At 32.0% G+C, this 13,677-nt stretch overlaps 2 protein-coding genes across 2 annotated transcripts; both read right to left on the reverse strand.

Moving 5' to 3' along the window:
* Positions 1-9,106: 9,106 nt before the first annotated feature.
* Positions 9,107-10,679, reverse strand: LOC139901497 (protein ALP1-like). Its single transcript, XM_071884204.1, has 3 exons — positions 10,627-10,679; positions 9,811-9,908; positions 9,107-9,768 (listed from the first exon to the last, which is right to left on the reverse strand). The coding sequence occupies exons 1-3, from the start codon at positions 10,677-10,679 to the stop codon at positions 9,107-9,109; spliced, it is 813 nt and encodes a 270-aa protein (XP_071740305.1).
* A 1,077-nt stretch (positions 10,680-11,756) lies between these two features.
* On the reverse strand, positions 11,757-13,097 carry LOC139898275 (malonyl-coenzyme A:anthocyanin 3-O-glucoside-6''-O-malonyltransferase-like). The gene has a single exon (XM_071881006.1). It carries the CDS (start codon positions 13,095-13,097, stop codon positions 11,757-11,759), a length of 1,341 nt encoding a protein of 446 aa, XP_071737107.1.
* Positions 13,098-13,677: the final 580 nt, after the last annotated feature.

Below are 13,677 nucleotides of genomic sequence, written 5' to 3' on the forward strand. Positions count from 1 at the left end.
AAATCTATTCCTCTTAACGATATTCAGAATAATTTGTAAAGCTATTTATAAATAAAAATAAAAAGTGTCATTTACGAAAGTTAGACAAAAGCTAGTAGAGAATTGGTTTCCATAATATTCTATTAATCTATTTTCAAACGTACAAAAACGTTTTCAGTTTAAAAAAAAACTTTATTATTAAAACGTATATAACTTTTATAAATATCTAAAATCACTTTTGACAACTCATTACTTAACCAGTATAATAAATATAACGATATTTATATTTTATTTCATTAAATATATATAACGATTTAAATTAATATTATATATATTTATACGCGTATTATACATACATAGTTTTTATACTTTTACTATACTTTAACTTTACCTTTACTTTACTTTTACTTTACTTTAACTTTAATAATTCACTTTAATAATTTATACTTTAATAATTCACTTTAATAATTCATACTTTAATAATTCACTTTAATAATTCATACTTTAATAATTCACTTTAATAATTCATACTTTAATAATTTACTTTAATAATTCATACTTTAATAATTCACTTTAATAATTCATACTTTAATCATTAGCTTTAATAATTCTTACTTTAATAATTCACTTTAATAATTCATACTTTAATAATTCACTTTAATAATTCATACTTTAATAATTCACTTTAATAATTCAAAAATCTATTATAAATAGAATTCAGTAGGTTTCATTATTTCATAGAAACTTGAAAATATCTTTCTCTAAACTCTTTCAATCGATTTATATATATAAATATATATATTTGCTCTGTATTATTTCAAGATATTATTAGTATACATAAAATATTACGACGGAGTGCTGTCCAAGTGATTTCAAAATAGTTTTTTTGAATGAGTCGAAGCTAAGGAAATTATGGGTTATAGCTATAGAGGTGATGGGTATGCTCGTGAGGTCAATCTAGTGTTTATCATCTCCGTTGCGTCTACGTACTTTCCTGCAATATTAAATCTCAATATTGATACGTTCGTGAATCCGAGGTCAACCTTGCACTTGTTAAATGACGTTATATGTATTTTTACTACGAAATACAGTATTGTGAGTTTCATTTGCTCCCTTTTTAATTGTTTTTGCAATATATATTTTGGGCTGAGAATACATGCGCTGTTTTATAAATGTTTTACGAAATAGGCACAAGTACTAAAACTAATTCTATGTGGGTTTAAACCAGAAATATACCCTTAGCTTGGTAACATTAAACTACTTGTCTATGTACGGTAGGCGCGAATCCTAAAGATAGATCTATTGGGCCTGACAAACCCCATCCTGACTATGGGATGCTTTAGTACTTCGAGGTTATTTTAAACACACCTGATCTGGTGTACTTCAGAGGGTAAAACATGAACGTTAATGCTTGTTACCGGGTGCCTACAACTTATAGAATACTTTTATACACTTGTGAGTGTACATATATTTATAAACGGAAATCTTGTGGTCTATTAATATATTGAAATGATTGTTATGATAAACCTATGAACTCACCAACCTTTTGGTTGACACTTTAAAGCATGTTTATTCTCAGGTATTAAAGAAATCTTCCTCTGTGCATTAGCTAATTTTAAGGATATTACTTGGAGTCATTCATGGCATATTTTGAAAGACGTTGCATTCGAGTCATTGAGTTCATCAAGATTATTATTAAGCCAAATTATAGTTGGATGTATTATGAAATGGTGTGCATGCCGTCAACTTTCGTTGTAAAGAAAGTTTGTCTTTTAAAAACGAATGCAATGTTTGTAAAATGTATCATATAGAGGTCAAATACCTCGCGATGTAATCAACTATTGTGAATCGTTTATAATGTATATGAACGGGTCCTTTCAATAATGAAACGAAAGAAGCTAATTTATAGCGAACACAGCAATCGAGGCAATTCACCGCATCTAATCAAAGAAAATCTCAAATTCCTTAATTACCGGAGAATCGAATCTTATAAAGATTACGAAGATTTCTTTAAATCCCTTGAATCCCGAAAATCAACTTTAACTATGTCAAAAGTTAAGGCGAACATTTAATTTCCTCATTTCAATCTTTTGTGACAGCTTCGTTTATACTCTTCCTGTAATTGAATCGTTTCATCCATATTACCCAATGTTGATAAAACTCTATTTTTCAACTCATATTCATTATTTTTGTTGTAAACAATGACGATCTCTATCAAATTTCGTGACTGTGATCTTCACGAACTCCTCTCTATTTTGTCTACCCTAATATTGTGGCATAAACGCTCAAAGTTTAAATAAGCTCACTATTATTCATAACACATTTCATGTGTATTGAAATGCTTGTATAACGTCATCATCTCTTTCTGAGAAAACCTAATCAATGACACTCTTGTTAAATCCTTTAGATAACATCCGCATTAATAATAAAATACACTTCATATCGTAAGATTTAAACGCTATAAACAAAATAATATTCTATCCGATGGAATTCACCCAAGGCCCCGAGCATACCTGGGATCGTGAAAACCAAATAAAACGAAAATATCCTCACCTGTTTACAAACAACGCCGACTGGTGGCAACAACTAAATTTCGGGACGAAATTTCTTTTAACGGGTAGGTACTATGACAACCCGAAAATTTCCGACAAAAATTTAAACAAAATCTCTACATGATTTCATTTAACTTCGATAAATTCTGACGATTCACGAACAATTTTTTTTTTGTAAACAATAATACATTAGTACTAATTAATATTATTATTATTAACAATATTAACATTATCATTTACAATTATCATTATCAGTATTGTCAAACAATATTATTATTATTATCAAAATTATTATTAGTTATCATTTTTAATATTATTATTAGTATTAATGATATTAAAAGCATTATTATTCTTATTGTTAAAATTATTATTATTGATATCATTTTATCTTGATTATTATTTTTATCAAATAATATTATCAATATTATTACTATTAATATTATTATTAATTTTAGTATTATTTTGATATTATTATTACTATTAATTCTATTATTATTATTAAAAGTATTATTAGGATTATTATTATTAATATAATAATTATTATTAATATAATCTTTAAATCAGTAATAAATAAATAAATAAATAAATAAAATAAAAAATGAAACATGATAGAAACCTAATTTAGGTCGATTGATTTTTTAATCTTATTAGTGATCTGCCTTTATATTTTGTTTATCTGTTTTTTTGATTTCTTTTTATTTTTTTTCTTCCCTGCATCGTGATTACATATCGACCAATTATCATTAACATTGAAAAATCTATGCTTTACACGTTAGATTAACAACATCTTTACGGTTATATAATGGTTGAAGTTCTCTGCAAATTGTAAATAAAAACAGAAAATCATTTAAAAGCTTTAAAACTCTGTTATTGCTTCATTATTCCAAAAACTCGAATTCGAAACCCATTTCAAAATCTATAAATGCAGTCTTGTTTGGAATCATACACTCAGACTATCTGTAAAACAGCAAGTTCCAATTCATCTTAACGAATCTTAATTTTCTAGTCAAAGTTTCTGTTTTCAAAAGTCGAAGGTTGTTCTTCGATTTAAATTCAAGCTCTCTGTTGTAATTCAAGTCCAATTGATGATTGAGATAGTTTCTATGAGTGATTTAGGAAATGTTTCATGAAGGAACCAAGTTCTAAAACGTCCTCAAAATGAAAATCATGAATTTTTTTTTCTAAAAACAACGAAAGCAGCAGCAGGTTGTTATGCCAAAATTTTTATTTTTTTATTTGTTTCTTTCGTTTTCAATTGATTTATACAATTAATATTGATTAACTATTATTAATTTTAGAGTATATAAATCATTATTTTGATTAATTGAAGATCCCTGGTCGATTAACGAATTGAAGAAGAAGATGGAAAAAGGAAATAACAGGTTACTGGTTAAATAGAATTGTGTTGGTAATTTAATTATAAAAACTGAATTAGTGTGTTGGTATGGGAGTGTTATGGGTGAGCAAGAGGTCTTGGGTTCCAGCCTAGGCGACTACATTTATTTTTTTTAAAAAGCTTCTTTTAAAGGTAGTCTATTTTCTCTTATTAATATTATTATTATCTTTATTATTATTATTATTGTTATTGTTGTTAGTATTATTATTATTATTATTATTATTACTAAAATAAGAATTAAGGATCATTTATTATTATTGTTATTATTAGTATTATAATTATTATTATCATTAACATAAGTATTATTATTTATATCATTAAGATTATTAGTATTATTATTAAAACTATCATTATTATTATCATTTTAAATATTATTATCATTATTATGATTAGAATTATTATTATTATTATTATCATTTTGAAAACAATACAAATTGTCATTATTATCATTTTACTACTAGTATTATTATTATTATTATTATCATTATTACTATTATTATTGTTATAATTATCATTACCATCAGTATTTTTATTACCCTTATAATCAAATACAACTTTTGATTACCAATATTAATATTATTTTACTAAATAGATATTATGTATATAAAAACATATTTATAGTTAATATTACATATAAGTATGTATTAACCATATTATCAATTTTATACGAATACTCATATATAACAAATTAGATATTTTTAAAATAAACCAAATATATATTAATATAACTATATAAATATTTATCATTTTAAATACATATACATAAATTAAATATATATAATATATAATATAAGTTATAATATGTGAAATTGTTTAATTACGATTACATGTTTTAATATATATAAAACTGATATAGGTTCATGAATCTGAGGTAAACTCAACTCTGTACTTGTTCAGTGTCATCATACGCATAATTACTACAAACTATCGTATCATATCGTGAGTTCATCTGCTCCCTTTTTATATATTTTTGGGCTGAGAATACATGCGCAACTTTTATAACTGTTTTACATGTTAGACACAAGTACTCAAACTTGTAACATCCCGTTTCCCCGTACACGTCTAAAGGTACATACTTAATCATTAGTACGTTTGTAACTCGTTAGTATATGTGGAAATGTATAGATATGTGTGTAGATATGTGTATATACGTAGATATGCTTGACAATATGCGCATATACAAGTTTATACATGAGTTTTGATAGCGTTAAGTCTTGTGAGACTATTGTTGAGGGTTAGGCGAATATATGAAGCGGGAATGGAGTGTACAATTAAATAAAAATCAAAATTTTCTTAAGGTGGTTGAGCTGTTCAGGTGCAGCTTTAAGCCGCGCCGCGACAAAGTGGTCCGCGCCGCGGCATAGCAAGCAAACCTGGATCAGAGAATGAGTTATGAAGGGTCTGCTTTCCCTTTATACGTCGCGCCGCGACGAATGAGTCGCGCCGCAGCAGTCCTGCTGGACAGATTCCGGACTTTGCTCTTTTTAAGGGATTTCAAGGGGAAAATTGGTAATTTAACGTGTAGATCTGATGGGAGCATTAAATCTCCACCACTTGTTCATTTAATTCATTTCCTTTTTCTATTTTCTTTTATTTTCTCTCCCAAAACTTAAAACCCATTTGAATTAAAAGTGAGATTTGAGAGTGAAGGATTGAGGGTTGATCTTTGGAGCAAGAATTAAAGTTGTTCCTTGTGTCTCTAGCTATACGTTGATAGTCTCGGTAAGTTCTAACTTTATGTTTTAAGTTTTAATTGGTTAATGGCTAGGGTTTTGGTTACTAGAGACTTGTATGACCCATTTGAGGGTAAAATGGGTGAATTTGGGTTATGTTGTTGTAATGAAACCCTAATGGCCACAAACTAGGGTTTTGGTCTTGTGATTTGAGGTTGTAAGTGTCAAATGGTATTGCTAGTCACTAATACACTTTTGGATTTATGAAAGAAGTGTTAATGGGTAAGTTTGACTTGATTGTGAGGCTAAGTAATTAAAATGGGTCAAAATGTACTAGTTGACCTAGTTTGGGTGAAATGGGTATGAATTACCCTAAGATTATGTTAGTTGAGATTAGAAGACTTTAATTCACTAGCTTTAGTGGTTAAAGTCGGGTCTTGGCCATTTAAGGGCGGTTTTGGTGTGGTTGAGTCATTTAATGCGAATTGAGTCATTAAATGCTCAAGTATTGTGTAATGTGGTTAATTCCACTAGTGTGTAATTGAATGTGTACTTATGTAAATAGGTACTTTGCTTTGAAGTCTTCGGAAGCATTAAATCACCACCGAGGTGTTAAAGTGAGTGGAATAAGTATACTTGTACGTATATGATGTGCTTATTTATACGTAAGGATATGCGTTGTCCTAGTTAGTGCTATATGTGTTGTACACTAACGATTTACGAACGGATATGTGTTGTCTAATTTAGCAACATATGTGTTGTACGCTAACAGTTTATTAAATGGATATGTGTTGTCCAAGTTGGTGATATATATGTTGTACACTAATGATCTTATGAGCGGATATGCGTTGTCCAAGGGTTGGTGATATATGTGTTGTACACTAATGATCTTATGAGCGGATATGTGTTGTCCAAGGGTTGGTGATATATGTGTTGTACACTAATGATCTTATGAGCGGATATGTGTTGTCCAAGGGTTGGTGATATATGTGTTGTACACTAACGGTTGTTATGAACACCGATGGGAAGTTTGAGTACCATTCCTTTTGCTATTGGTTAACCATGGTTGTGTGAATTTGGTGTTAGCATATTTAATATTGAACTATATGCTATTGGTGTTGCTAGCTTCTTATAAATTGTGGATAGTAGTTTATGCATGAGATTTGCATGGTTGTCGTATTGCTAGCTTGTATGCGGTGTTGTGTAAGTGTTTGCAAATGAGTAGGTTATATATGAACATGTATAATTATTACACTCACTAAGCATTAGCTTACCCCTCTCGTTGTTTATCTTTTTAGTCGCAGGTGCGGATAAGGGCAAAGGGGTTATCGGGCATTAGGTGGCCCTTGACGATGTTTTGTTGAAGCTTGGAAGTTGGCCTAACGTTTTGGGTAGTTTAGTTCCAAACCATGCTCGAGTGTTGTTTGGATTATAAACTATCATTGTAGTGGGTCAAACTTGTATTAAACATTAATTAATGGACTTCGTGCCTTCTGTAAACATTTAAATTGTTGTATGTTTAAATGGAACTTGTGGAATGGTTTACATATTTAATTGGCGCGGGAATGTGTACCATTTAAAAAAAAAATTATCGTATGGAATACGGGTTGGGTTGTTTCAAAACTTTATGCTATATACGTGATTTGGCATGCTAAATCCCTGCCGTAATATCGTTAATTGCTGAGGTATAAGATGCAAGCTTAGTTATTGTGAGTAGCGCTACTGAGAGTGACGTCTCTAACTATTTGACTGATGGTCTTTGGTTACATAATAATGATTCAACGACACTGACAGTACAAGGTGTCACAGGGTAACTTTTGTTTAGTCGCGATATTACAAACAGCAACTCTTTCGATTGATATGATGGGTATCAATCAACATTAAACTGAAATCTTGTGGTCTAATGCTATAATGAACTATTGATTTATGATAAACCTATGAACTCACTCAACCTCGTGTTGACTTTTTAAAGCATGTTTATTCTCAGGTACATAAATATTGCTTCCGCTGTATATCTGCTGCTTTGATGATGATTGCTTGCTATGCTTGGAGTCTTCATTATATATCATATCAATTAAAGACATTTAATGCTCTAAATACAATGTAATCTATTTATCTTCCGCTACAAAACTCAATAAAACGTCTCATATAGAGTCGTTCTCGTTTATACAACTATGATTTGATATAATTAGTCACAAATACCCCAGGCCCTATTTGAGGGTGTGACACCAGTCAAAAGATAGCCTAATTTTCTTAGCCAATATGTGTGTTTACAATCAGCTGTTAAGCATCCCTCTGTTCTGTTTATGATTTTTTTTTGCTACTATTGAAGATTAAGTGTTACCCTAACAATGTTTATGCTTTCGTCACTAGACAACAAATTAATACGTTGGTATTATCTCATGAGTTTGTCAATTGATATCCTCCTTCGGATCGTGCTATCAGGTATAAAATTTAGAACATAGTCATAGTCTATTTAAAAAAAATAAATTAAAATGCATTTACCAATATACCATTACTTTTAAATACGCCCATTCATGAATGCAACATTTTATTTCTTTATTTTTGGTACGGGTATTCTGTCATCGATGGTAACCTAAATTGTTGATGGTGCAACTGAAATCAACTATATAGTGCATTTATTATTTTTGTTTTCTATTGATTACTACATCCATTATGCGTTTATTTTGATATCCCTGACTAAATATAATGTTGTCTCAGTTGCTGGAATGATATCTTCTAACACAGTGCATCAGATTCTTCATTGAGCTAAAAGGTTTAACTATTTATTAAAAAAAAAAATTTAGTACCTTGGAGGTTTTATATTCTTTTTATCATTGTAATGTTAAGTATGTGCCTCCTTTTGAATGTTTAAGGAATATAATAAGATTAAGATTATTAAGAGCTTTCTTATACGAATATTGATCAAAGGCGGATATGATGTGTATGGCTATGAGATTTATTTGATGGACTTCTGTTAAGAACAAAATTTTTCTTTAAAATGCATGTCGAAAGTATGGCATTTTGTCATGTTAGATTTGAACTTTAGATTTTCTCAATTTGTTGGTTACCTTCTTGAATAGTTAAAGTTATAGCTGCAAATTATAGTTTCAATAATGGGAGCCGAATATAATTATATATGAAGGTGACTAATTTTGATGTTTGTGGATGTCAGTTGAGGAAGGGTGGAAGCATGTACCACTAGCTCAAGGCTCGACGAAAGTAAAGTCTCGCTTTTTTTTTCATGATGTAATATCTACAAAAACATACCGTTTTTAACTAGGAACACAATGTAACTGAACGTTGATAGCATTCCGTATGTATTAAGTTTGTAGATATCTCTTTGTAATCGCGCAGCGTAGCGCGCGGGCCACGTATCTAGTTATTATAATAAACGGCTATATTTTATGATTACCAATCTATCATTACAACTAAACATGAATTACATTAACTGAAATTACATAATTTTAAAAATTCATTAACCAAACTATAAAATACATAACAAATTATTCATTATTATTAGCAGACCGAAAATAAGGTGATAAGTTCCAAACGTGCTTGGCTAAATCTGCCTCTAATTGTTGGTGAACTTGCTTGTCTCTTATTTCCTTAACCCTTGCATCTCGATCCCTCAAATCCCGTTCCAACCTTCGTGGTGGGTTCCTTTCTATCATTCTTTCTTCTCTCCTTCCAATAGCAAAATCGTTATTTTCCTGAATCATGTTATGTAATACAATACAAGCATACATATGTCTTCTAATTTTGTTGAAGTCTTTAGATCTCGCCGGAGCCTTTAACATTGCAAATCTACCCTGTAATACTCCAAATGCACGCTCAATATCTTTCCTTGCACTTTCTTGAAAACGTTTAAATTTTTTATGTGGTTCGTCAATTGGATTATGAGGCCCTTTTACCAACATGGCCCAATCTGGGTATATACCATTGCCTAGGTAATACCCTCTTTCGTAGTGACTCCCGTTGACATCAAATGGTGAAGGTGGAGCCGTAATATCTTTTATAGAGTTGAAAATTGGTGATGCATTTAGAACGTTAATATCATTTTTCGAGTTTGCCATACCAAAGAATGCATGCCATATCCACAAATCTTGTGAGGCGACTGCTTCAAGCATTACAGAAGGCCCTTTTTGATCACTTCTTGTGTATTGCCCTTGCCAACCAACAGGACAATTCTTTCACTCCCAATGCATACAATCTATACTACCAAGCATACCCGGTAAACCATGTTTTTGTTCGTGAAAATTATAAAGTCTAGCGATATCTTGGGCAGTGGGTTTTCGCAAATATTCTCTAGCAAACAAATGAAATACGCATTTACAGAAATAATCTAAACATAAAGCGGCCGTTTTCTCACCTATTTTTATATATTCATCAAACAAATCGGGTGTAGTTCCATACGCCATTTGACGTATGACCGCTATACACTTTTGAAGAATCGTCAAACTTTGACGACCTGTTGCATCGGGACGTTCCCGAAAAAACAAAAAATATTCAGGAATATTGGTACTATTAAAATTAGATATACCTTCCACAATTCGGAGAAATAATTGACGACTCATTCGATAACGTCTCTTAAATTTATTTTCGGGATACATTGGTGTCTCCGAAAAATAATCATTATATAACCTTATAGCAGCATCTTCACGATCCCTAGCAATATAAACCCGGCTTCGAGGGAATCACGAACTGCTTGCTTCTCCATCGACTTCTTCTTCCGTTAAACTATTAATAAAACTAACAATTTTTTCATCATCGGAATCATCATCAAGAAACTCGAGCATTTTGTAAGTATCTTCTATTTTTAAAAAAATAAAATTGTTGTTTGTATGTTATTTGATTAAAATAAAAGAATAAAAGTAGGATTGATAGAGTTTTTGTGTTAAAAATTCATGTAATGTACATATATATATAGAAAAAAAAAATTACTGAAATTTTTTTTTTCTTTATATGCAACGGCTAAATGAAACAGACGAACCAGAGCTTGCCACGTGTTACCAACGGCCGTTACCCCTCCCGTTTCTTCTCCCCAAACGCCAAAGTGACGGCACCAAGTGCCGCCATGTTACGGCTGCTTCGCGGCGTTTCTGGTGCCATTTGGACAAGCAACAGGGTCACTTAGGACCCGTTACCAATGGTCTAACGCGCTAAAATCGATCGATACATGTAAACTTCTATAATTACTCGCAAACAAGAATCCTAATTTGAGCTGATTCCTAATTTAATTTGCACCTCGCATTTGATTTGATTGGATAAATAAATACTAATCTTTGGGCTACTTGGGCTTAGCTATTTGTTACTTGGGCCTGGGCTACTTCTTTAATGGACTACTAGCAGTATTTTCATCCATATCACACTTAAACTCATGTTTATTATATTTTTTAAGTGCACCAAAAACTTGTTAAAAATCACATTTAATCTTGGTTAAGCTTGTTTTCTTGGTTCGTTTAACAATCTATTTGGAATAAGTTTGATCGGAATGTGCTGAAGCTATCAAAAGAGAGGGGAAAAAACCGCTGGTAGATTGAAGGTGTACGTACAATAAAGATTACAAAAAGAACCGAGAAGCTGGAGGACATTTAGGTGGAAACGGATGTCACAAGCCCCGATAAGTCATGACAAAAAAAGAAACCGTCGTAAAAAACCAATCCTGCCCATAAGGCAGAAACCGGATCTCCATCGTCACGTGAAACAACCCCGACGGTACTACCAAAAAAAGACTCATCCAGGCATGAACAAATAACTTTCACCACAGCACCACCCGCTACATGCCCCGCCTACCACCACCACGCTCCGCCTTCGTTTTGGTCAGGTGGCATAGTTTAAGCCATTTCCATGATCACCTTTCGACTACAACAATCTATTTCACTCTTTACGAACGTGTACTTCACAATTCACCGAATCCGTTTTAGAGTATCAATAGATTACTAACAATCTCCAATTAGAAAATCCAATTACACCAAAATCATTCGTTGGATCACACTAAAATCACCAACATAATCAAAACCACATACTTTTGTAAACTTGAGTTATAAATCAAATGTTCATAATGAAATTCAAACGTGCACCGGGAATTTATTCAAGAAACACACAGCATAATAAATATGCTAAATAGATAGATTTAGCATGATAAAGCAACACCTATATCTTCTTTTCTAATCCATCATTAAAGATACGAGCAAAAGCTTGCATCTCAGTAGCCGAAAGACATATACCAAACTCCATATTTTCATTTGAATCTTTACAAGCATTCATCGATATTGATCCTTCATAATCGATCGAGATTAGTTCTTGTTTTTTTGGATTTCCCCATCCGAAATTCATGTCATAAAAGTTCATTTTTGGTGATCCCGCGACACTCATCTTAGTTCTTGACTTCAACTCGTAAAACGGAGCCTTTGCCATTAAAACACCACCCTCAGTAGTTAACATTTTATAAAGCTCCTCTCCAATTAATTTAGCAATAGCAATGAAACTTTCATCTTTTAAAACAATGGTATCGGATATGCATATACATAGCTTACCACAGTTGCCAAAGTAGGTTGCAGGGATGGGCGGATCCATACGTGCCCTGCAATCGATGGAAAAAATAAGTATTTCTAGCTCATTTTTGCACGATTTAGCGAGACAACTCCAGATATAAGCACACGATACCGTAAAAGATGATACATAAGTTAGACTTGGCAAATGAGTTGAAACCAAGCTCTTCAACCGAGTGGCCTCACTTCGAGTCATGATAAATGTGGCCCTAACTTTATCGGACAGTCCACAAAGGTGTGGAACTCGATACTCTCGGTTCTTTAAAGATTCTACATTCGCTACTACAAGAGCCTCCACATCTTGTGTTGGGTAACTAATCACTCTATCGTACAAAGGGAACATGTTTTTAGACAGAAATAATTCATCTGTACCAAATTGAGAAATCGATGTCCAAGCGTTTAAGAAACCAATCTGAGTTGAAGCATCGGCGAGACTATGATGAACAGTAAACCCTAATGAGAAACCATGGTGCCGAAAGAGCGTTACTTGGACAGAAAAAACAGGGATCTTTGTGTAATCATCATCTATTTTAGCACATGGTCCAAGTGGAGGTATAAGATGGTAAAACTTATCACAATTTCGAGGATGGTTACCAGTAAGATCGTTAAAATCAAGATTACATTCTGAATATGTGACGTTGACATGATCACCCTGGACGTAACGAATTTCAGGTTTTTTGGTACGAGTTGGAAATATGATGAGATTACCTGCATAAGGGAAAAAGTATTGAAGGGTGGTTGATAGTGTAGTATTAAGAGTGGGAATGATGGTTTTAACGAAGTGATGCATTGTTAGGTTGGGTACTTTGTAGAAAAAAACATGATGAATCGGATGTTTGAATAGCCAGAAGATGTCAAAGAACGTTAGCGGTAGTGACTGGTTTTTTAAGGTGGAAGGTGGTGACACTTTGGACACTTGAACAACATTCAACAAGGAAGACATTGTTGGTTTAGTGCTAAGTTTTTGAGCTCACATTTATCACTGATAGAGAAGAGACTGAAATTTCACATCTAATTAGATTCAGATTACAAGTAATATATGGATTTGGTTTGTGTGTGTAACTTGCAGTTTACGTTGTCTTCACTATTAAGTACAACCACTAAAAATATAATTAAATATTACGGAGTAATTAATAAACGCAAAAAGAACTGCATTAAAATAATTAGATTAACAGCAAACGTATTATTAATAGATAATGATTGAGTACTATTGCTTGAGCAAACCAAGTTACAAAGCAACCTATAAACTAGTACAGAGCAACCAAACTGAAACGCATGCCCTCAAATGACATTACTGAAATGATAAGTGCTAGACCCAAACAGAATCTAAGCGGGCCAATGTTGGAAGCTTCGACGAGCCCAACACACCACTATAGAGGATCTAGACTATACTAGACTCACTACACCAACACTTTGACGTTGGTTAGCCTTTAATTTTATAAATTCTTAGTGCACAATGTACTTAGGCGACAGTGTCGACCATATATCTTTAGGCGGTATAACCGACCATGTATTACTTAGGC

The sequence above is a fragment of the Rutidosis leptorrhynchoides genome, chromosome 3, assembly GCF_046630445.1.
Source record: "Rutidosis leptorrhynchoides isolate AG116_Rl617_1_P2 chromosome 3, CSIRO_AGI_Rlap_v1, whole genome shotgun sequence".
Taxonomy (NCBI): domain Eukaryota; kingdom Viridiplantae; phylum Streptophyta; class Magnoliopsida; order Asterales; family Asteraceae; genus Rutidosis; species Rutidosis leptorrhynchoides.

Bases quoted from the DNA above. Each gene is read 5' to 3' on its own strand.
- LOC139901497 (XM_071884204.1), bottom strand. From the start codon at position 10,679: ATGGCGGCACTTGGTGCCGTCACTTTGGCGTTTGGGGAGAAGAAACGG. The intron at 9,909-10,626 runs GTAACGGCCGTT...TTTGTTTGCTAG, and splicing joins GGGGAGAAGAAACGGGAGGG to AGAATATTTGCGAAAACCCA. The intron at 9,769-9,810 runs GTATGCATTGGG...TTGGTTGGCAAG, and splicing joins TATGCTTGGTAGTATAGATT to GGCAATACACAAGAAGTGAT.
- LOC139898275 (XM_071881006.1), bottom strand. From the start codon at position 13,097: ATGTCTTCCTTGTTGAATGTTGTTCAAGTGTCCAAAGTGTCACCACCT.